Source organism: Salvelinus sp. IW2-2015, unplaced genomic scaffold (genome assembly GCF_002910315.2).
Source record: "Salvelinus sp. IW2-2015 unplaced genomic scaffold, ASM291031v2 Un_scaffold803, whole genome shotgun sequence".
NCBI lineage: Eukaryota > Metazoa > Chordata > Actinopteri > Salmoniformes > Salmonidae > Salvelinus > Salvelinus sp. IW2-2015.
The window spans coordinates 611,863-637,445 of record NW_019942617.1 but is presented as its reverse complement, the minus strand read 5'-3'; the positions used below and the strand labels follow the sequence as shown (position 1 = coordinate 637,445).

The following is a 25,583-nucleotide window of genomic DNA, read 5'->3' as shown; positions in this document are numbered from 1 at the left end:
TTGTTTAACACTTTTTTGGTTACTACATTATTCCATATGTGTTATTTCATAGTTGTGATGTMTTCACTGTTATTCTACAATGTAGAAAAKATAAAAAATAAAGAAACACCCTGGAATGAGTAGGTGTGTCCAAACTTTTGACTGTATATATATCTACCAATAGGTGCCATTCTTTACAGGGCATTGGACAATTTCCCTGGTTGAATTTGTATTGGAATTGCACTGCTTGACYTTACAGATTATTGTATGCGCGGGTTACAGAGATGAGGTAGTAATTCAAAAATCATCTTAAACACTATTATTGCACAGTTTGAGTCCATGCAACGTATTATGTTGTAAAAGTACTATTCAATACGTTTGAAACTTCAGTAGTGATCAGTTTAATAGTTAGATAAAAAAAACTATTTGAGTCGTGTGATGACTTGGAGGACGATGCATCATTATTGGACAAGGTGCATCGATGCATATCACTATAATGATATTGACAGATTTAACCAGGGATATTGTCCACAAACAGATAATAATCTTCAGAGCAAATACGCAGCAGCTATACATTGAAGACACTTTGTGTAGGATACAGTCAAGTGSCAATAGTTTACACGTCAAAGTTGACTTTTCCAACATTTTCCCATGGTCTTTTAGACACTGCACACGAGCTCTCTACTGTAATTTCTGCAGCTGGCCGAGTGGTTTTCAGAATCCGGATATGATGAAAATGTTTTAGACCAAACTTTTATCAAGCGAACCAGCAGAACGTCGAGGACATTAGGAGTAATGTTACAACTTTCCCCGCGCGATAATCGGAATAAAGCGGATCATTGAAAACGTATTGATAACTTTGGAGATATTTGAATGTACAACTAGTGCAGCATTTTCAAACGAGAAGGCGTTTCAYTATGGAGGAGGGATGGGAATAAGTCAAACTTGGGCGCAGGGAGTTGTCATGTTTGTAAGGTACTTATCAACAAACTTATTATGCATGTGTTTACAGTGTAGGCCTATGTGATTTATTCGATAATAAATAACCATATATGTATAAATGTAAACGACTTAGTTGCAGGTTTCCTTCCCGTTTCTGTAAGGCAGTAAAGTGGGAAAATTCCACTAACTTTAACGACATATTGTGGGTTGACGTCACTCATACTCTGCTCTCTATGAGAGAGAACCAGCATTGTCGTTAACTTGAGTGGTAGTTTGTTACTCAAGTCTACATTCAACTTCCCAGGGTTAAGGGCTAAGGAGGAAAAGGAGGCTCATCTTTATCTGTCGTATATCACTCCAAGAGGACTGTCTCATGTCCACGGAGACCGTCTTACCTCCGGAAGGGCCTGCTGGGTCAGGGAAGAACCTTCAACAGGAGACAAGTCCTCTTCTCCCAAACTCTCACGGTATGACAACATGACTCTTATGCAATTGTTGTTTACTTGTTTGGTGAAGGTGTTGTACTGGTGCTCTACGTCTCTTTCACTTTCAATGAACACTGGTGTCAATTTACCATTGAGGGAATATTCCAACAATAATAACTTGGTCAAGATGGAAATGTAGTCATCATTGAAATCATGATCTTATTTTCCTTGCATGTCAAAATCCATCAGTTCACGAGAACAATAATAACAACCAACATGAACCCATTCCCGCTAAATTATATTCCTGTCGTTTTGCCAGACATCAGTATCTATACACCAGCATTAGGCATGTTAATGTTTTCATTATTTCGCAATAAAGATTGAAGGAAAGCCTTGGTGACTATTAGCAGGAACCACAGCCAATTATAGTTTTTAATTAACTTTCTAGTTGCCGTGAGATTATCACATGTAAAATAAGCTTGGCCCTGTTTTTTTCCTTTTCCTTCTTTCAACAGCCAGTGAACCGTTACCCATCCTATTTATACCAAGCATCATTACAGCACTGTCAAAAATAGCAAAGTAGGACAGAGTAAGCAATCACAGGGACGGGTGGCAAATGGATTTTYGCTGGACCTTCAAAGCCTTTCTCAGTTCAGACTGGATTTCCCCTCTCTCAGGAGGCTGTAGATGTTCTGAGAATAGGCTAATTTATTTCTAACTGTAATCACTAAATACAGCGATGCATCACACACTGCTACTGTAAGTGTGCATCGATCTGAGAGGGAGGGAGTCACACCAAGACTAAAGACTTGCCATCTATCAGCCCCTGCCTCTGGCTAAGATTGGGCCATATCTATCTAGAGCCACTGTGGCTCGTTCATCTATCTGCCATTGCTTACTAAACAGAGCGGCAGCATTACAGGCCTGCAACAAATACATCATCCGGCTAAGGAAAATAACATTTGCCATGTTGTGCTGAGCCATTCGTCACCTTCTTTTCCAGAACCAAACAACATGAAAGGGCTATGGTTACAACCAAAACATAACCCCCCACCCCCCCCAAAAAACAGGAATTATCTGAAGCAAACGGAATTTGTTTTTTCAACTATGTCATAAAGACTCCCTGACAAAGGTCATGCAGCTGAAACGCGTGAGAATTTTAAAAATTTGTTTCCATTGAACATGCCATACAAATAAAAGCATTTTAATTGCATGAAGTGCCTTGGTCCTCTTTTTTTTATGTCATAAAGACATTGTAGATGTTTTTGACGTTGTAGCCAATTAGCTAAACATAGCAGGAATGGAGATGGCATTTTTGCATTGATCATTTAATGTACAGTATTTGATGAGGGATCACATGGTACTAATAACGTCACTCAGAGAGATGGGTCTGACCTTTTGCATAGTTATCGGAGCAGGTTTTTGCCTACGTACGTTTTTCAATGTAGATGAAGGCTGTCTTTATGGTTGTAACAACCTTGGCAGGTAGTGCACACCCGAGAGTAGAGAAAATGAGATCCAGAAATCTGGCATTGGCTTTTACCTGAACCGCCTCGCTCCCGACTCTGTTGTGTAGCCTTTCGACAACGGACAATGTTTTCTCTGGCAAAAATAAGGCAGCCCTGACTTGGCTTGTCCTTCTGTCCCTGATATTAGTATTACGTCCACCGAAGTTGACCTTCTCCTCACCGTTTACATCTGTTTCTGAGTAGAAGTACATAATGCAACTTTAATTTGACCAGTTGAGTTGTTCAGTGGGAGTACATGCAAACAATATCTCTGTCTCTCTCTCCCACCTTCTTTTTCTGCTAAACAGTTGTTCATTTTCTTTTGTTCTGTGCTTTGATCCTAGATGCTTGTGACAGTAACGAATCACCTGCAACTACAAACCCATCCGGAACATCGTGTCCCAGAGGCACGTCCACTGAAGGACAAAGTCACGTGACGGGGGAAAACACGACCTATTGTGACCCTGTTCGAAGTAAGTGTTACAATGAGGGGCACCTCGGGAAATCCTACTGTTACGTGTTTGCCCAGATCCTCATCTGTTACTTTACTGGGATCCACACAAAACACAATACCTAACAATTGTATTGTACGCATTGACAGAAACAATGACATAGCGACAGAAACACGTATAGCCTTGTGCAGTAGGCAAGCCCAGCTATCATACCTGAGTAATGTTTTTGTCATGAACATGTTCTGTCAGGACCTTCGGACTTGTCATAAGCTGGCATCATCAATCAACACTTGTTGTCACTAGGCAGAGTGGCGTATGCCCGGTGACAGATGGTCCCTCTGAAAAGTTACCCTCCCACCTTCAGAGAGAAATGGCAAGATGGGATGAAGTAGCATGCGTGTTCTCTCATTCTGCTATAATGACCAATAGTTGGCATGGTTGCTCTTCTAACCCTTCAGCTTTCTGTAGTGTGAGTGAGGAAATCCTGTTGTGGTTTGGCTTTCACTGTCTAGGCCCACTTGTTTCAGCTTTCAGTGCACTTAAATCATTTTAGAAGGCACGTATAGTATTTTAGTGTGTTTGCACTGTAGCCATGTTTAGAGTGAAGCAGATAACATGCTTAGTTCTCCTTATTTGTGAGAGAAAAAATCTCCCTTACTAGCGCTGACTTTGCTGATAGCTACTTTGAGGAGAAATGTACTGGGATATGTGGTTGTCCCACCTAGCTATCTTAAGATGAATGCACAAACTGTAAGTCGCTCTGGATAAGAGCGTCTGCTAAATCAGGGTTTCCCAAACTCTCTGGTGGGGCCCCCTAGGTGCACGTTTTGGTTTATGCCCTAGCACTACACATCTGATTCAAATTATCACAGCTTGATGGTGAGTTGGTTATTTGAATCAGCTGTGTAGTGCTAGGGGAAAACCAAAATGTGCACCCGGAGGGGGGGGGGGGGGGGGGTGTCCCCAGGACTGAGTTTGGGAAACCGTGTGCTAAGTGACTCAAATGTAAATATGCTACAGGCCTGAAATATCCAGTTACTAACGAAAGAAGGGGCCATAGCAACAACAAAGGAATCTGTGGTTGTTTTGCAGTCAAGGTGATACACACTTGGTTGTTTCTTAACCCTTTACACTCATACCGGTGTACAAGTTGAAAATAATGAGCGTCTAAATTGGAACATTGTGGCTGTACATTAACATGCTATACATGACGTCAGAGCTCTGGCTCTGGGCTTCACAGCACTGTATGGGTTCGGAGGTTGAGCACCGCACGCGACAAGAGTTAAAGACTGTTCTTTGCATTATAAAAGTGCTGTGCACACTTTGGCGAGGTGTGTGGCCACTTGGAGACACTCAACCAAACTCCTGTCATTTTTTTGGTCTTATGATGCACCTACCTCACATTTTCCAAGAATAGTCTTATCATGGTACTGAATGTCTCCAGAGTATTTTCAGATTTTGTTATCAACAAATGCGGCAAAATGTACAGTAAATGTAAAATGCAGATAAAATCAGCAGTGTAATGGTTGGATTCAGTCTTGTCAGGTGAACTGTTGTGTCCTCACCTYTTTAGTGTAATAATTGTCCCGTTATCGCCAAACTGTTCCCTTTCAACTGCTACCATGGTTATGCATATGCTTTTCATATTTCTTCTGTAAAACATTTCAATTCCCACGAGTGTAAAGGGTTAAGCAATGTAAACGCTTCCTCATGTGTCGTTGTGCCCTTTTGTTCAGCAGAAATAATAGGGGAAACAAATAAATTGATTGGAAAGTTCTCACCGTTTGTTTTTGAGTGGAAAGTGAATGTCAACCTATTTCCAACTCCGAGTCCCACTGAGTTAGAACAGAACAGGTTGTTTCTATTATCACAGTTCTTTCCAGAATGTTCTGCCAATTCACTACCAACCAATCTCTTGTCTGGAGGTGTCACTATTAACCCACTCACAATGCCTCTTACTGCTCGTCATTTAACCTGCCAAGTTTGCCAAAGCAATATTTTACACTTAAATCACACTGTCTTTTGCCAACAGGCTAAAGCAATCTCATTACCTCAAGATTGACTGTTGTTTGAAACAAACTTGATTAGCCACATTCCAGGTCAGAATGGTACAGCAGAAAAAGCAGCAACTCGAACTCCTCTAAAACCCTCTTGTGTTTGCCACTCCATAAGGAGAGTGTGTTGTCAGGCAACACTAATAGCAACAACAACCTGATTGCTTCCATCCATGTAGCTGTACGAGGATTGTTTACATGCTGATGCAGCAGCTCTTTGTTTCTAGGCTGTTAAACATTTCTAGGGCGCTTTTCCGGTCTTACGCTAATGACTTCCAAWTGGTTTGTTTACCGGCGCAGCTTCGAACAGGGATTTTTGAGCAAGAACTTGTCAAACTAAGGTCTCTACTGTAGCTAGCAGGTGTAAGTAGGTGTTCTGATGGTAATTGGCCACCCAAATGACCGCGGTCACCGTAATAACGGAATAGCAAGAAAAGGGTTTTAAAAAAACGTTGAAGTCAATTTTCTCCTCTTCCTTCCTGACAAAAATACATTCCAATGTATCATTTTAATGGACGTTCTACATTACACTTATTGCATCACAATACCAGGCAGCCATTGCGAGTGTACATGAGTCAAATTGCCACACTAATGTAGTCCGTCCTGTCTTAAGTCAGCTGTTCGTTCCACACCCTAATTTAATATATATATATATATATATTTTTTTTTAAAGGGCTATGACTGTTATTTTATTTTCATGTAGTTCTTCATCCGTGACTTTCGGTTACATGGTTATTGTGCCAGCCCTAAGTGTAGGCTATGTAGTGTACTGTATGGTGTTCTGTATTACTTGCATGTGAAATGCATCCCTTCATCTAAAAAATAAAGAAGTCTGTGCCACCAGTTTTAATGTAGCAATTGTGGTCACCCCCCACAGACTGTGTGTTTGGGGAATATGAAAGTGAGGGAGACGACAAATCTCCTTTTGAGCGAAAGGTACAGGAACATGTTTTAGTCACTTCAAACAATGATTAAAAACCTAATCTGTGTATAGAGGGCCTGCTTGACTCTAATGAAGCCCTCGCTTACTGAAACAGGAAATCATCTGACTGACCACGTAGTGCCACTTTATGCCTTTTTCTTTCCTACCGCTGTCCGATTTCCAACTTGTTGGGTGCCCTAGGCTGCATGGGATCTGTCTGGGTCTGTTGTTTTTTTATTAGCCTGAATCAAAACAGAATAGCTGGCGCTTGTTATTTGTCTTAAAGGGGAACTTCAGCCCCAATATCAGCCTTTGCCTAACCACTCCCCCCCCCCCCCAAAATTATGCATTCAGGTGAAGTTGTGGGTGGGGAGATGCTCATAAATATTCATTTTGCTGGTGGGTAAACTTAGTTGTACCTGATCCCAACACTTTCTCACTAAAGCATACTTACCAGAAGCCCACTGGCACACACTGATAGTACAATTCTGTTCATTGCAAGTATATTAGGCTCTGGACAGTTGGCCCACAGTGGTAAGGCGCTGAGTTCTTTATCTATTGCCACCTGTGGTGTAAGTTCGATATTTATTGCGTTCTTGCTTTGGGAAGAAAAGTGCAATCATCACCTTCAAAATGAAAATCAGGGAATCAATTCAATCCAACCCGCAGTTTTCATGCAGTAGCTCTTTTTGGGGGGGCTCACGAGTGGTGCAGTGGTCCAATGCACTGCATCTCAGTGCTAGTGTCATTACAGACACCCTGGTTCGAATCCATGCTGTATCACAACCGGCCGTGATTGGGAGTCCCATAGGGCGTTGCACAATTGGCCCAGCGTCGTCCGGTGTAGGCTGTCATTGTAAATAAGAATTTGCTCTTAACTGACTTGCCTAGTTAAATAAAGGTTAAATATAATGGTCAAATGAACTCTAATTGGTTTTGGGCACTGTAAAAAATAAATAAAAATACTACTACCAGGGAGACCCCCCCTGTTACAGGTATGGTTTCACTTTTCAGAATTAAAAGTATATGGGCACAGGACAAATATCTGCCCCTTGTGGGATTAGAACTCACAACCAGTGAACTATGAGCCAACTGTTTTAGCAGACTGTGCCAGTCATAGCGATTGGGAAAATAGTTGGCATGACCACCATTGTCATCTGTCTTTTGAGGATGGATGTAGCAATGACTATAAACGTATAATCCTCACACTACTGTTCAAAAGTTTGGGGTCACTTAGAAATGTCCTGGTTTTTGAAAAAAAAAAAAAAAAAGGTCAATTTTAAAATAACATCAAATTGATCAGAAATAGTGTAGACRTTGCTAACGTTGTAAATGACTATTGTAGCTGGTAACGGCTAATTTAAAAAATATATAATAATAATAACATACAATTATGGAATATATACATAGGCGTACAGAGGCCCATTATCAGCAACCATCACTCCTGTGTTCCAATGGCACGTTGTGTTAGCTAATCCAAGTTTATCATTTTCAAAGGCTAATTGATCATTAGAAAACCCTTTTGCAATTATGTTAGCACAGTTGAAAACTGATGTTCTGATTTAAAGAAGCAATAAAACTGGCCTTCTTTTGACTAGTTGAGTATCTAGAGCATCAGCATATTTGGGTTAGATTCTATTAAAAATCAGCCGTTTCCAKCTACAATAGTCATTTACAACATTAACAATGTCTACACTGTATTTCTGATCAATTTGATGTTATTTTAATGGACAAAAAATTAGCTTTTCTTTCAAAAACAAGGACATTTCTAAGTGACCCCGAACTTTTGAACAGTAGTGTACATGGTTTTTTTTTCTTCATAAAAGCACAGGTGGCTGTGTGAAACGGTAAGCAAAAATGTTGAATTTGATCATATGTGGAAAYGTGCCTTACTGCATTTTGAATTTCGTTTAACGTCAGTAGTCAAGGAAGCATTTAGCTAAATATATTGGCACACATTGGCAGACCATTGCCAAATAAGGCACGCTGTCATCGGCTTTTATAGTAAGCGTTGAGGTGGTACCACCCAGCACATCTAGAAGGGAGTGTACTTCATACCGAACTCCTCCTTTGGGATGACATAGAGGAACCTTCTCAAGCTAGAGTAGAGTTGATCCGCTAGGGGTAAATAGAGCTCGATTTACTACTAAAAGACAAATATATCACTTTTGCAGCAAACTGTTAAAATKAAGACCAGAATTGAGTTGTTTCACTACAACTTAGCCTAAAACAACTGGTTTCAGATTTTTTTTAAAGTTACTCTTCAACAGTTAAACTTGCGTTATTTAGCTCAAGTTATTTCTGACCTTAATTATGCAAAGCGTGAAGGGCATGTATGTTYAGGTCACTGTTTTTTGTTAGAGCCCTTTGCCTGTAAGGCCCCAGTATGTGCCAGCTAGTAGGGTCTTGTGTGGCTCGGGCCCTAAGGGAATACACTCAGGTGATATCTTCTCCAGACTGGGCTTTGGCTCTGCAGGCCCGGGCCTTAAATAAATTGCCATGACCTAACGCCAGTTTTAGGTGTTTAATCGCCACATTATTCACTGTGATTGTCAAATAGTTGAAGTGCTCTCGCAGTGGATAAAGAAGAACCCTGGCTGCTGAGCTGATTATTATTATTTATTTTTTTATCTTAAGGGAAATTCTGAAGGGAAGTCGTGAGGTCAAATAACATGGCTGTCGCCTTGAAAAGAAAGACATTAGTGTGGCCTTTGTGTGAATCCCTGATTGTGCTTTTACTCTAGAAGCTTCAAGGTTATTACCCGGGTGCAGATATTACCTTTTAGGTAGTTCATATTTGACACTTCCAATGGTAGATGTATGTCGATGAATTGTTGCAGAAGAGCTTGCTTATTGATGCCTCAATATAGCATCTATGAAATGAATGCAGAATAGTGAGATATCCAGGAATCGTCATTGTTTTGAATAGCGTTGTGTAAAGATGAGTTAGACCCACATACAAAATGTAGCACCCTAGTAAACAGGGTAAGATCCTGTGAACTCCAGAAACGTTCCTATATCATCAATATTWAAAAAATGTGTCTCATTGTTTTTGTGCTATTCTTTCTGCCAAAAAGAACAGCATGGTTGTTGTTATCCAAGAGCTACATCTTGTAATCCGGTAGACCCCTGTCTCTACTGAAAAAATGTGTCTAAAGCAAGAGCGCATTAAAAACAGAGGTGTAATTTTCAAGTGATTACTTACCAGTGGGTCATGGAATCAAAAACAGTATAAATAGGGTGAAATGGTAGCACAGGGGTTGATTTAAAATGGCCATTGTAATTATTTCCTCATTGTCTTGCTGTAGATGGATTTCATATGGGACATTTTAAGCATTCAAATGAGCATTTCCAGAAGTGTTGAAGCATTTTCATTGTGGATGTTTTAAACAAAAAAAGGAGATTTGAAAATACTTAAGTGAAATGATTTTGTTAGGTTATAGCCTTGTTCTAAAATGTATTAAATWGTTTTTCCCCCTCATCAATCTACACACAATACCCCATAATGACAAAGCAAAACCACGTTTTTAGAAATTGTTGCAAATTTATTAAAAATGCAAATACATATCACATTTGCATAAGTATTCAGGCCCTTTACTCAGTACTTTGTTGAAGCACTTTGGCAGCGATTACAGCGTAGTGTTCTTGAGTATGACGCGACATGCTTGGCACACCTGTATTTGGGGAGTTTCTCCCATTCTTCTCTGCAGATCCTCTCAAGCTCTGTCAGGTTGGATGGGGAGCGTTGCTGCAYAGCTATTTTCTGTTCTCTCCAGAGATCTTCGATCAGGTTCAAGTCCGGACTCTGACTGGGCCACTTAAGGACATTCAGAAACTCCTGTGTTGTCTTGGCTGTGTGGTTAGGGTTGTTGTCCTGTTGGAAGGTGAACATCTTGAGGTCCTGAGTGCTCTGGAGCAGGTTTTGATCAAGGATCTCTCTGTACTTTGCTCCGTTCATCTTTGCTTCGATCCTGACTAGTCTCCCAGTCTTCACCGCTGACAAAACATCCACCCAGCATGATGCTGCCACCACCATGCTTCCCCAGAGGGATGGTGCCAGGTTTCCTCCAGATGTGACGCTTGACATTCAGGGCAAAGAGTTAAATCTAGGTTTCATCAGACCAGAGAATCTTGTTTCTCATGGTCTGAGAGTATTTAGGTGCCTTTTGGCAAACTCCAAGCTGCTGTCATGTGTATTACTGAGGAGTGGCTTCCATTTGGCCACTCGACCATAAAGGCCTGATTTGGTGGAGTGCTGCAGATATGGTTGTTCTTCTGGAAGGTTCTCCAATCGCCACAGAGGAACTGTGGAGCTCTGTCAGAGTGACCATCGGGTTCTTAGTCACCTCCATGACCAAGGCTCTTCTCCCCCGATTTCTCAGTTTGGCCAGGCTGTCAGCTCTAGGAAGAGTGTTGGAGATTCCAAACTTCTTCCATTGAAGAATGATGGAGGCCACTGTGTTCTTGGGGACCTTCAATGCTGCAGACATTTTTTAGTACCCTTCCCCAGATCTGTGCCTCGACACAATCCTGTCTTGGAGTTCTACGGACAATTCCTTCGACCTCATGGCTTTGTTTTTGCTCTGACGTGCATTGCCAACTGTGCGACCTTATATAGACCGGTGTGTGCCTTTCCAAATCATGTCCAAACAAGTTGTAGACACTTAAATGGAAACAGGATGCACCTGAGCTCAATTTCGAGTCTCATAGCAAAGGGTCTGAATACTTATGTAAATAAGGTATTTCAGTTTTTTATTTGTAATACATTTGCAAAAAGTCTTACAAACTTGTTTTCACTGTCATTATGGGGTATTGTGTGTAGATTGCTGAGGATTTTTTATTTAATCCATTTTAGAATAAGGCTGTAATGTAACAAAATGTGGAAAAAGTCAAGAGGTGAAGGCACTGTATGCACACCCATCTATGTACTGAAATCTTATACACAAGTATTTCTTATCACCGCCATAATGCAAACAAACAAGGTTATTGGGTATGGAGAACGAAATATTGTTTTGCGATGTTGGAGGGACGATTTAAATACTCAAACACATTCAAATTGTCATTTTTGTAATAATAGTAAAACACACAGGCCTAGATCTCATTCCCTAGTTTACCTGTCTTCTTGGAGCAGGTGTGCACAGAGCTCCGCTATATCAACTATACTGCAAAGGCTCTGCTGCATTCCCTGAACAGCAATGCCCTAGTGCAGCTCCACTCTGTTGGTTCCCAAACCAACTCCACAGCACAGAGGGAGTGCCTTGGAGAAGAGAGAAGGAAAGCTCTCTCTCTCTCTCACATACACACACACACACAGGGTCCCACTTCAAATGAGAGCAGTGCAGGGGGGATTACTTGGCTTCTAACAGGGTTTTGGCTCCAACATTAAGGTTAAAACCCTTTTCTATTACAGAGATCTTTAGTGATGTTGCCCCCACGGTGTTTGCAGGTTCACCACCTCTCTGGTAGGTCATTCTGCCAGGGCTCTGATCACTGGACTGTGACTGAGGACCCGGCTGGGCTGGCTCCATTCAGACACCGTGCAGACGGCGCTCCCCGGCTCGAGCTGAAATCAATACGGCCGTCTCCGTTAAAAACGTACTCAGAGGCAGACTAGCACCTCTGTCCCCTAGTCTGATCACACAGCTTAAGGCCCTGATTGGCACCTATGAAGACAAAGACCATTGACCCACAGCTGTCCCATTAGCTCTGGTTAATGCTCAGATTGATACTGAGCAAATAAAGGAACCATGTCTATAGATATTTTTTATAGACTGCCTGCCCTATACAGACCCTATACTAGCTGGCTGTTATGGACAGCTCAGTTTTGCCTAGTTTCTTTTGTCGTTTTTTGTTGTTGATTTGGAATGCATCTGTTCTCCTCTCAGGTGCTGTTAGTACAGTAATGCCCTCCCTCCAGATGCATTGTGCCCCGTTTGAGTTTCAAACAAGTCTGTTTCCTGTGGAATTTGTAGCTAACTTCAGCATAGAGATTTAGACATTTGTGGAATCTGTGAGTCATCAATGTAACTGAAACTGAAAATAATCTCCTCATCCCTGCACACCCCCCCCCCCTCTTCACTCCACTTCGCTGTTGCTTAATTTGGGTTTTGAGTCGTCAGAGAGAGGGTGGAGCACTCTGCGAGTATGGAGTCTGGCAGCTCCCCTAGGCCTGCTCTGAGTCACGTCATAATTGATCTTTATAGAAAATGTGGTAGATGCCTGTGTAAAGCATAAATCTGTGCTATATGTGAATTTTCTCAAACTTGTGAAGACATGTTTACATTTGATTACTACGTTGCTCTCAGATGGAAACAGATTGGGGAAGAATTAGGATTTTATAAAACTTAAGAMAGAATCACAGCACAGGTCTTTAAAAAAAATCTTAGATGAAAAGGAGGGAGAAAAGTCTAATTCAACAGTGCTCAGATTTTAAGGCTGTGGTGGTTGTCCTTGATCTGTTCTGTTATGCTACATTAGCACCACTCCAATTAGCAGCACACCAAATTCCACACAACACAAGAGGGGGAAAGAGAAGAACTTCTACGCCTGTGAACTTTTGGCATTTGCACAATGTGAATGATTTTCCTCTCMATGCGATTCATTTAAGAGAAAACGGCATCTCATTGGGTGTTTTTAATGATTTAGATAGCAGTCAGACATATTAATCTCGCCAAATGTTCCGTTTTGAAATCGAAGGATAATTGATGATAGCCTCCGCCTCCCCCAAGGGAGCCTGAAAGGTTCAGGTCGTCGAATCAAGCGCTTGTCTTTCAAGTTGCCTTCTCCGCTGTAAAATGTAATTAAGCAGAACAAGGTCCGAAGGGGTTATTTTTTTCCCCCTCAATCAGCGGCGAAATTACCAAATTTGAAATGAGTAAATCCCAGACGCCCTGCTTTCCTTGTCATTGTTATCAGGAGGGTGAGAGAGAGGCAGTCTAAAATAGGGAAGGGAAGAGACTGCAAACAAGGGAAAGAGAGAATATTAAAACACTCAAGTGTCAGATCACTACAGCAGGTTACATTTGAAGGCCCAAATTTGAATGATCATTTGTCACAGAGAATTAAGTGTGCCACGGTGAAAACCAGCTGAGTAGTAGTAACTTTCCTCATTCAAAACAGCAAGAAAATAAGACATTACTGTAGATATGGATGTTTCTCCAGGAATTAGATGCTATATTATAAAATACCATCAGAATAGAGGAGGGCTAATGGAGTTAAAACACTTCTGTCGCATAACATGTCACATCCTGCTGATAGAGTATCCTATCAGAGAAGGTAATTTAGTTCCCTCAACGGGCACAGATGGCCCRTCGTCACTAGGCTAAGCTGAATAGAGCTGTGTGTGATCAGTTGGACGGTTACTTTTTTTAGTATAGGAGTGATCTGACATTACCACGACAACCACCACAGAGTCATCCTGAGATTGTCACATGTTTTATTCTGTTGAASCATGATACATTTTCCTGTTACGCTGCATGTGTTGAATGTCTTCCTGCTATACCATTTTTTTTTTTAGGGGAACGCTAGTCTGTCTCCATTAATTAGTTAGACTAGGCTTGTTGGACTAGCTTATCCAGGCTATTCTAAGCTACAGCACCCTAACACTCATCAACATTTTCACGCTAGATTTTCTATTTAATCAATTTGAATGCAATTAAAATGCCATTTTTMCGCCTGGTACTCACATGTACAATGATCACAGCCTGGGGTTGTGTTGAGTTGGAGTAGTTGAAAGGACAACTCCATGATGATTCTGACATTGCATGTCGCTTCCAACAACCTGTCCTCTGACACAATAAAGGAAGTCCTTGTCACAGAGTTGGAAGGTCAAACTGTAAATGAGCTTTGATATGCCGAAGGAAAATTTAAATCAGAGCCTTTGTAATAACGTTCATGGTGCTACCCCCCCCCCCCCTTCTCTACATATAATTCCCCTGGTTTTGCGTGTATAACTATGGGAATGGGAGACGTATCATTTCTAATGAGAAAATATATCCCTTTGGATTGAGCAACCCAGCCAGCCAGACATTACAGGGGTGTTTGTTAGGAGGGGAAACGCCACCCCAGGCTGTTTAGGGGATGATGAGACCGCTGCTAGGTCATGGGCACATTCACAAATTAGCATTTCGATCAACCAGGTATAAGGTCGGAACATGTACAGGAAACATGTTTATAATATGTACATATGTAATGAGTACAAAGATAAACAAACAAGTTACTTGAAGAATTACCATTTTACGTGTCTTTCAGTGTTTTTGAAAGAGATGCTCCTGTTGGATTAGTTTACATCTTGTTTGTCATATTTGTCCGTTTTTATTTTCTTCCTGTGAGTATTCCACGGTGCATTTGACAAGCATGCTGTATCTGGCTAGCTATTAGGAGATGGGGCTGGATGGATCTGTTTAGCCTGCTGACATGTGACATTTGAATAACTAACTGTATGTTCCTTATGATAGGCATCCTAATAGGTCTCTGCAAACAGAACTCTCTATCCCGTTAGTATTAAAAAGGATTGAGCCATAGAAGCACAGTGATCTAGTTTTTCAATCGAGCTCCTGCCTTACCTATGACTTATAATAATAGTAGTGTGCAAATGAGAATTTCCAAGCTGCCCCGTTTTGACCTCTTAGTTATATTATTGTTTATACAGCACATTTGAGTTGATGTTCATATTCCTGGTGGGTCCGTGTGATATACTCGTGTCTTTTGGGTGCAATTTTTGAATTCTTCCTATAGGACCTATTTTCTGGCACACAAAAAAAACGTTTGTGTTTATACACAGTTTTACATACAGAGCGATCCCGCACACAGACCGTAGCGCGCTCTAGGCGCACCGGCGCTGCTGTCCCCATGGCGTGGGGTACTACTTGCTGAAGACTTGGTGACAAATGGCAATTATATTTGTGTGTTCTTCATGAATCCATCAAACACTGGCCTTTTAAAAAAAAATGCTCCCGAGATATTTGAGCCTGTCAGATATAAGGGACCAAATTGGGATGCTGCTTAGACAGTCAAGAACCACTCACCCCCCAGTTCCCTCTGATATGTTTGACAGCCTGTGTAGAGGAATACTCCATGTATTATTCAGCTACAGATGTACACTCTCAACAGTTGTTGTGTTAGAAATAGGGTGGTTAGAAGTCCAATTGGAAGTGTGTTTTTTCTTCCTCTCCTAAACATGTTTTTTTAATGCGATCTGTCAGGTTGTGTACGTCCACCAGATCCGAACAAGTTTTTGTGGTAAACCACTCAACTGTTCAATTTTAATCGCTTATGATTATTTAAACTTCTGGGAGGAGTTTATTTTTAAAAATTTTTCATGGGGGATATGTTTCCTTGTCTGGATAGGAATATTGACTTTGTAGTGCATTTATATTACATAGGCATTTATATTGTATACCTGATCTATAGAGTATACAGTTGTTATCCAAGTTGATGTTTTACTGTTATTGTCTATTGCTGCTAGTTCTATTTCTCTCTTATTACCAGAAGGAGTTCTACAGTATATTCTATGTCCTACTAGCTGGCTTGGWTCAGTGTGGTTACATGGTTCATCATGCCATCTTCGTCTCCCATTGCCTTTTCTGGATAAAAATAAAAATGTCTGCCAGAGACACTGGGAACCTGTCCCTGGAAACGTGTCTTCCTAGGCTCGCACTTGTACCACTTTCTAGGCTTTCTAGTGTCGGAAGCCCAAACCGCAGCTTTTTTATCTGGTGGTTTCCTAATAACTATTTATACTTCGTAAATTGAAAGCTTGACTTTCTCCAAAGGGAAAGGTAATTATGCTGGCTGAGGCAGAGAATAGACAGACTGTGCGTTGGTCATTTGTGGATGCCTCCATGACCTCTGTATGAGAAAAGAGACTGCTTTATTACACAAGCTGCTATGGGTAATTTATTTCATAGGCAAATGTCGTCTTTTAGGCCAGAGTGTGGTGTCACATAGTCCTGCCTACATACTGTGTTTGTACCCACCCAGTAGGCTATGTCAGTAAAGGGTATTGAGCTTATTATATATAACTTTTTACATTTACACCTTTTTCTCCCCAATTTCGTGTTATCCAATTGGTAGTTAGTCTTGTCTCATTGCTGCARCTCTCCTACGGACTCCGGAGAGGCAAAGGTCGAGAGCCATGCACCGCACTGCTTCTTGACACACTGCTCGCTGAACCCGGAAGCCAGCCGCACCCATGTGTCGGCGGAAACGCCGTCCAACTGACAACCGAAGTCAGCTTGCAGGCGCCCGGCCCGCCACAAGGAGTTGCCAGAGCACGAYGAGACAAGGAAATCCCGGCCAGCCAAACACTCCCGTAAGCYGGACAACGATGGGCCAATTGCGCGCCGCCTCATGGGTCTCCCGGTCACGGCCTGCTGTGACACAGCCTGGGATCGAACCCGAGGCTGTAGTGACGCGAMGCAGTGCCTTAGACCACTGCGCCACTCGTGWGACAAGCTTAATATAACTTTTGTACAAGTTCATATAATGGTGTGTTTGTTGCCGATTCTGAATTCCACTGTTGCAAAATGTGCCTTATTACAGAATAGATTGTTGATGTTCACTATAGAAGAACAAAATTGATATCACACAAGTTACATGTGGATATAGTGAAAGAAAACAGCAAGCAATTGTTGAATCTCCTTTTTAGCCACCGTAGTTTACTAACAATGTCACGTAAAAAGCTGTCAAATCTATCAACCTGGGTTTAAATCAGAGCCTAATGAATTCTCCTTTGTGCCAACTAGTTGTCTAATTCAAATTGCATTGAAACCTGATCCCAAAAGTCTATTTGTTTATAGAGGCAGCATGCGGACCACTGTACGAGGAGACAAAGCAGTGTCTGTTTTTAATTRCATTGTTTTACATCTACATTCTCATCAGAGAGGTCTCCCTGGGTGCTGAGAGTGTTGTAAAAAAAAGAAAAGTTGGCTAGATCTCGCTTTTTCCCTTCTCTTGTTAACAATTTGTACTAGTTGGTGAGCAGACAGGAACGACAGAACAGGCGWATGCAGATCGCTGTTTGGCACATCCACTTTGACTTGGAGAAGTTCAGGTACAGTAGTAGCACTCTGCAAATCAACACTAYATCGTGTGGCTGTCGCCAACAAAGTTCCCCTGTGAGCGTCGTATTGCCGTCCGGGCCGCCGCTTGTACTGCACTCGCACCCTAAAATGCAGAGTTTGTGAAAAAGAAAGGGGGAGAAACCCTAAAGAGCTGAATAATTCAACGGAGATCAATAAGTCACCGTGCTGCTACTTGTCTCTCCTTTGTGATGCAGATGGAAGGTAATGCAGGAGCTAGCTCCCTGTAGAGCTGAAGGTGTAGGAGTCTCTTCCACTGGAAATGTCACCGCTCCCTTTATTTTRTCAGATGCCCGACGTTCATTTGTTCGGGGGTTGACTCTTCATGGCTGGCTGCTACCTGTCACACGTGGAGCGACTATAAGAATGTGAAGAGCCAGAGCTTTGAGAAAGGGGAAGGGAAATCACTACTCTACTGTAGCAGAGGCAGGAATGCATGATCAGTCTTTCTCTTAACTCACCTGGGTGCTTCTCCAAGAGAACGCTTGTTCACTCAGTGTTCACCTACAGGGATACTGTACTTTGTGATCATTTGGCTGTGGTGAAGGTTGCATCTTCTCCTGTGCTCTTTTATTTGTTAAGGCTCCACGATGGCAGTACAAGAAAAGGACAGTTGTTGAAGGTTTAGCCTCGGGATTTCCGTATCTGTTCTGATGGTATGAGAAGATCAAAACGAGAAGTCTTGAGGGTTACAAAAAAGTAACCTTAAGTGACTTATTTGGTACTTGTCATGAGCACAWAAAGACACGCAGTACCTTGAACCTTCTAAACATCCTTCTCTATAAAACCTGAGTAGAGAATAAAWGCCATGTTCTCAGTCAAACATGCTGAAAGCACAGTAARTGCTCTCTAACTGAAAAGAGAGGAGTGTGACATTTAAAATAAAAAACTTTTCCCATCCAGCTCAACCTCAGCCGCTGCCCCAGCCTACCGCCTCTGCGCAGGGAGAGCTCGACGAGGGAGGAGAAGATACTGCTTCTGCCAGGAGTCAAAATGACCACCAATCCTCCACCGGCCTGAGTAACGGCAATGGAATCCGCCGGCAATGTTCCTGTGGGGCGGAGCAGCACAGGAAGCAGCACCCATCGCCCGGCGTCTCCCAGAAGAGCCAGCTTCGTTCCAGCGTYTCCCAGAAGATGCAGAGCCAGCTTCGTTCCAGCCTGTCGGTCAACAGCGACAGCAGCAGACGGAGTAAGGGAAGCTCCACCGGATCTCACAAGCCTGGGACGTTACCAGAGGGTGAGTTATAAGTACTGGGCGCCGACTGTACACACACATACTCTGTCTTATATAGAACACACACTCTACGTAGGTAAGTACTGTGCTCCAACTTAGGTCATTAGAGTCACACCACTAATAATTCACACAATGACAACAACATCCCTCATCTGCTTGGCTTGACGTTCCTCTAGCACTTCATCAACACCTTTTAGTGCAGGTCTTCCACCATTAAATGCTATTTGTGGAGGGACAGAATAGACAGTCAAATGGACAGATTCTCTCGGTTTCTTATTTTTAATGAATGAAAGCGTACTTTCATTGGTCAAGACTGCTTCCTATGGCTTATTTTCCTCAACAACAACCGAAAGGATGTATTTTAGACTTCAGGGGGGCATCGTTTTCTCAGGTGTTGTGCGGAGGTGAGCAGTAATGAAGGTGATTGGTGTTCGAGATGACTAATGGTCAGATAGGTGTGACCCGCTAATGAGGCTGAGCGCCCGTTGCCTGCGAAGTGTCATCACTCCTTTCATACCTCCCTCCTCTGCATGGGCCCCATGTCGTCCTCCAGTCTCCAGCCCACTGTGGCTCCTCATTAACCGTGGCTCTGTCTGTCTGGAGTCACACACACACACATCCTCTTTTATCTTGTAACAGCTATCTGTATCTGCTATCCATTATCTAACCTGCCTGCTGCTCCCTGGCTTATCATCGCCTCGTCTCTGACTTCGCGTCGCTTTGTCTTTTACTTTGTCTTATAGAGGAAGAGGGGTAAAAATAAGATGGGATGATAGGAGTGTGAAATGTGTGATACAGTGAGTTCCAAAAGTATTGGGACAGTGACACATTTTTTTAAATGTTCACTCTGTACTCCAGCACTTTGGATTTGAATGATACACATGACTGAGGTTAAGTGCAGACTACCAGCTATAATTTTGGTATTGTCGTCCCATATCGGGTGAACCGTTTAAATTACAGCACTTCTTGTACGTAGCTCCCCATTTTAGCGGACCGAAAGTATTGGGACAAATTCACTTATGTGTGTTAAGTAGTCACGTTTATATTTGGTCCTATATTCATAGCTCACAATGATTACATCAAGCTTGTGACTCGTACAACCTTGTTGGATGCATTTGCTTGTTTTGGAGATAGAAGTATAAGAGTAGAATATGTTTCTAAAACACACCTTCAGTAATGTGGATGCTACCATGATTATGGGTAGTCCTGAATGATACCTTTAAATTAAAGCTAACAGTCTGCACTTTAACCTCATAGTCATTGTCACTTCAAATCCAAAGTGCTGGGCGCGGAGCCAAAACAACATACTTTTGGAGCTCACTGGTGTGTTTTTATATGGATTGGGGAATTTGAGATTGTCTTCACCAAGGTTAAGCTATTGAATATGCAGCAGATTGATGGTAGGGCTAAGACTAACAAGTGATAGAGTTCCCTATAATATAAGGTATGATACAAGTTAAATATTCACCAATGATGTATTCCACCGGTGTCATGTTTTCTTCCAGTCTTAATTGGCAAAGAGAAATAGCAGCAAACAGTTCAATAAGTCCGTCTCATTACAGCTTTTTTGTTGCTTATTTTTCGACTTGTGTTTTCCAAGTCAATTGTTCACACTCAAGTATTTATTTCCGGCGGAAACAGCAAGCTGTTGTGTTTTAATGTTTACATGGATTACCATAATCTGTTTGCCTGTGAAATGAGCTACTAAACAGCTCCTCTGGAAGAGGAACGCGCTCAGGGATTCTACAACAGAGCATTCTGGCAACACTGTCTCGAGCACTGAAATAAGCTGTGTAAGTTCTGTATACGCACTGGAACTGAGATCGTTTACCGCTCGTCTTTTAGTCAGGCTGGGGTCGTTGGGGCTTTTTTGTTTTTTTTATTGTTGTTAATCAATTTGATTTCAGCTCCTTAAGTCCCATTCAATACTTTTTAAGGCCTTTGTGGTGACTTATTTGAATGCTGTCTTTTGCTTTCTTTGCTCTGTCGTCACACGTGTATTTCCCGTTGCCACAAGTTTGACCCTCGTTCATGCGTTATGGACTTGCACTGTAAAGGCTACCGCATGGGGTGGCTTCTCTCTCTCAATCGCTCTCTCTCACCCTCCGTCTCTCCTCCTGTGCTTGGCAGGCAGTAGGCAGTATCCTGGCCTTCACCCACTAGTTTCATTTGAATGTTTTCGTTTGGCTCGATGGTGTGCACCCATTCCAGCTTGTTTTATGTCATGCTGCTCCTCTTTTTGATGTGAGCCTTTGGAGTTTTTTCCCCCAGATGTCTCAAACAATTTCCTCTGATGCGCTCGCCGCTGTTTTTGGCCCTCCAGAATCTGGGCATCTTCGCCGCGGCCTGACATTAAACATGAACGATCTCTCACTGAGGCGTGTCATTTTGCGCCGTATTTTTTTGTTGGTAGGAGAGATGTCTGGCGTCTTGTGTACATGACCCAGCCCCCTTCTGTAAGGTTTTCACTAATCTGCTGCTGTTGAATTATACATCCAGTGAATCGCTAACTAAGATGCCCCAACTGCTTGTACTATGGACAGTATTTAGATCATTTTGTATCAGAACAGTGTACTGTTCTGGTACTAGCTTATTATTGCAAGGCGTCTTTCAAGGTTTGAGAGGCTTTGAGGTTTCATCATTTGACATTTACATTGGCAAAGTTCTGCTCATTCCACTTTTCTAGTAGTACACACAGCGCTTTCAGTTCTAGAATACGGTGCACAATATGTAAAGGCACAGTATCATGAATTGTCATCGTTTCAAAAGCTGAAAAATGAAGCGTTTCTTCGAAAGCGTTCCGTTGTAGTTTTGCCTATGATTTATCTGCGTTCAAAAATCTTTGGGACAACAATTGTTTCATGTTGGCTTCTATCTGGTTTGTATCCGATCACAGCGCCGCTGGTCAAGCTTTGCGGCCTGCTGTGTGAGGGAACAGGGAAAAACCCAACTTTGATTGCTCAAACATGAGCATTCAGCATTCCTCAGCCCGTCCGTCCATCCTCTCCTCTTTTCTTTCTCCTTTTCTCTTCCTCAAACCCAGTCAGAAAGAGCCCTGTCGTTCTGACAGGCTGAGATGAAAGTTCTGAAATGTGCTTGTTTGTACTGGCATTTTCTGCATCCATATCCATGTCTTGTCAAAGCTCTTCTGGGCTTGTAAGTTGTGGGTTAGCAGGTGATGTTTCTGAGTAACACGGAGAGGATAGAGTGGATCAGGCCTTCTCAGCTCTGCATGGTACGAAAACATCACGAGGAGATACTGTGACGTAGTAGAGACTTAGTTCAAGATGTTTATTCATTTCACTAACATTTGTTTAATGCTTGCTGTGCTTTGATTTATTTAATTCTACATGTTCTTTACTTATTGTTTTGTCTAAATCTGTTGTCCGTCTTTTGTTTTCACTGTGTACCACTGATTTTCATGTAACGGCGTTAGTGCATGACATTACTTACGTTCTGAACAAAAAACGGATAATACATTCCATAAAATAAAACGACAGCTGTCTCCTTGGTGAAGCAGAGAGGGGGGTTCTCCATCCGTTCATTGAAGACAACAGTGATTTTGTGGCCTCCCAGCCACGTAAAAGGTCGAAGAAGAGGTTGAATGTTAATCAGTGATGAGGAAAACGGCAGCATTGGCACAACAATTTGCCAGGGAGATGAATTCGGACTTTGCTAATCAGCTTTACGTAATCATGTCTGCATTTGCATGATAATTCCCCAATTATTAAGAAAGCTGCTAATCAAACTCAAAGTGGAATTCAGTCCCTTTGGAATTTTCCCTGATTCCATTTGGCTCTCCCTCCTCCCTGCTTAGTCTGCACCTTCTACTCAGTTTACACTCTCTCTTATGCACCCGAATGCACACGCGCGCACACACACACACACACACACACACACAGGTTCACGCCCACACAATACACACAACCAGTCATGGACACAGTTTCATCCATAGAGACAATATTCTAGTATTGATTATACTACTGTTGTTACATTTCATTCTGTGGTTCTGTCTGTTTTGCAAATTATTTTGTCAGTTAATAGTGCTAGTCTGTTATCTTGCCCTATTTACTGTTAGGACATTATCATACTGTACGTGTCTGAGTAATTGGCCAGTCTGATTTGTGACTGTATAACTGCCTGAGCCCTGCTCAAGGCTTCTGATTACAAAGGACCAGGGATTAACTCGCTCTGTTCCAGGCAGGGGTTTAATCAGATTTTTCCCACTGGCTTTTAATAGGCTTTAGTTCTTGTTTTCTGTTTGTTTGCTTTGTATTTGATCATGCTTCGTGTGGTTTTCTGTGTTTTTTTTCCATCCATCCTTCATCCTTTTTCATCATCCTCCACCCGCCTCTATGGACATGGTGTGTGTTGGACCCAGACTGCTGTGTCCACTGCATCCTGGCCTGTCTGTTCTGTGAGTTCCTGACCCTGTGCAACATGGTGGTGGCCCAGGCTAGCTGTGGCACCTGCACTTCGGAGGGCTGCTGCTGCTGCTGCTGCGCTGAGGACATGGGAGACGACTGCAACTGCCCCTGCGACGACATGGACTGTGGCATCATGGACGCCTGCTGCGAGTCCTCCGACTGCCTGGAGATCTGCATGGAGTGCTGCGGCATCTGCTTCCCCACATAGGAAGGACCGGGATGGGGATGGGATTGGGAATGTTGGCCGTAGTGCTACTGTTACCTGTACTTTACACTCCAGCAGAGGGAGGGAGAGAGGGAACGTGTGTGTGGGTTAATGTTAGCATATGTGCGTGTGTACAAGTGCGTGCCTTCGCTATAAGCCCACAGAGAGATCTATTAATCTACACTGGGCCTCTCTGCCAACATGGCCAAGCAGGGGCCAAAAATAGTTTAGAAATGCTTTTGTACCACAAGTATAAACATGTTATTTTAATTGACCAAAGTGTGTTTACTGTTGACAACTATGTTAATCAGCTCTTTAAAAAGTATTACTTTAGATGCCTTATTGGATAGGAAGATCATCTCTATCATTTCAGGAATCCTATCCGACTGACATCTTTGCCTTTAAAAGTGTTCTTCTCTTTCACTACCAAACTGTCAATGCCTGATGCAAAATCAAAGGAATACATATTTTACCTTGATATTTAGCAGCCTTTTTGTGTGTTTTAGTCAGTACTGTATGACACTGTAATAACGTTGATGTGTTTTTCCTACTCATATTAATACACCTTCATGACACACATTCATGAACAATGTGCGTCAACCGATCAGAACAGCCGTAGTTCTAGTCCATATCTACTGTAGTTTGCGGAACGATACGTATTGAAAAGCTTCACGTAAAGGAAGTTTGAAGATCAGCACTAAATCCGGTAGATTAGTGTATACCTTTTCTGTTAACAATGTATTTAATCACTTAGACACATTGTAGTTGTCTTTCGGATTCAAGTGTGCTTGAGTTACTTACAGAACTGCACAAATGAAGCTCCGTTACGTATAACCAATGCTAATCTCGGAAACCTAGAACTAAAATCTCTATCGCTTGTTAGTTGTCCCATCCCAGTTTCTTTTGACAGATGTTACGATACCATTTATGCTACGTAGTCTAATAATAGCAAAATATCTACCTGTGTCAACAAATCTCTTCGCGAAGGAGTGATGGATCACAGGCAGGGTTACCTACAGGGTTAACATGGAGTTAAAGGACGTCTGGGTTGTCAGGCTCTGGAGTATGCTGCCATTGCTGTTATTAGATCAGAGGAGATTTTGATTTAGGCCTWCCGTCAGCAGTTCAGATATGAGTAGTATTATTCTTGTCAGATTGTTCCTGATTGTTGGCCTGATATAACTAATGATTTAATGAACATTTGAGTTATGCTGTAGTGTGTGCCCTTACGCAATGTTAAAGCCATATTGTTGGARCTAATGGTTTTAGTCTATCCTGAAGACTCTCACCATGGTTTTCACCTGTCAGTCTTTCAAGCCGTGAATATACTGGATATACATTGGAAATACTGGCTTCCTGGAATATACAAGGGATAAAACATTTGTCCGACTGGTGAATTGCACAACATTTTCTTATTGTAGGAAACAATGTTTTTATATTGTTGACGATCAATTATTTGCTCAGTCTTACACTCACTTTGATGACATACTGTATGGTACGACTGTTAGTTGTGATGTTATTTAGCATGTATTTGGGATACTGCCTCCAGTATTACTTGTTCAACTGCACTCTTTAGTAACAGAAAGTGATAAGGAATTATAACATGGCTGACCCTGTTTGCCATAAGCGGCTTTTGGATTACAAGTGAATGACTCGCAACACAATAAAGGAAATATTCTGGACTGTCAGATTCGGAGGAGAAGAGAATCCTAAACTTAATGCACAACATTTTTTTTTTCAGCAGATTTTTTCCCCCCTCTTAATTCTGTGTATCAAGTTGAGTTTGTGGTGAATCATTTTCCTCGGTCTCGAAGAAAAGATTTGCTTTGATCTTGTTTTAGTGATACTTAACACGGGGACTCATTAGTGTGTTGCTATTCTAAATGGTAATGTTCCTTCTCTTCACACCATCAAAGATAATGTGATGTCACATCTTAGGCTTGCTCCTCTAATGGTGGATTGTTATTATGTTTAAAGGAGTTGGAAGGACACCTCCGCAGCAGAGTGCAGTGTTCCGTCGCACTCTGTATGAAACTAAGCCGCAGACCTCTTAACATTCGTATGATAAACTAACACGGTCGTTCTCTGGATATGCAAGGCCTATTAACAGGAACAACACTATAGATAATGTGAAGACATAGTATTTACATGTATTTATCTTTTTTCTCTCAAGCTAGTATGTTTTTATATTCTGTCAATGAGTTGATGTGTATGTGATTATACTGTACCGTCTTCACCGTTTCTATCTTCTAGAAGACCTCTTTTCACTGCATTAGCATACAACACACTTTGTAGGTTGTTATACATTAATTCAGAATCATGTCTGAAATAATAAAACATTTAAAAAAATAA

At 41.9% G+C, this 25,583-nt stretch overlaps 1 protein-coding gene across 1 annotated transcript; it reads left to right on the top strand.

Annotated features, from left to right (window-relative positions):
* The first annotated feature begins 201 nt into the window (after nucleotides 1-201).
* On the top strand, nucleotides 202-25,583 carry LOC112068956 (myoD family inhibitor domain-containing protein). Its single transcript, XM_024136192.2, has 5 exons — nucleotides 202-954; nucleotides 1,226-1,388; nucleotides 3,199-3,327; nucleotides 18,267-18,602; nucleotides 22,981-25,583. The coding sequence occupies exons 2-5, from the start codon at nucleotides 1,295-1,297 to the stop codon at nucleotides 23,232-23,234; spliced, it is 813 nt and encodes a 270-aa protein (XP_023991960.1). The 5' UTR covers nucleotides 202-954; nucleotides 1,226-1,294; the 3' UTR covers nucleotides 23,235-25,583.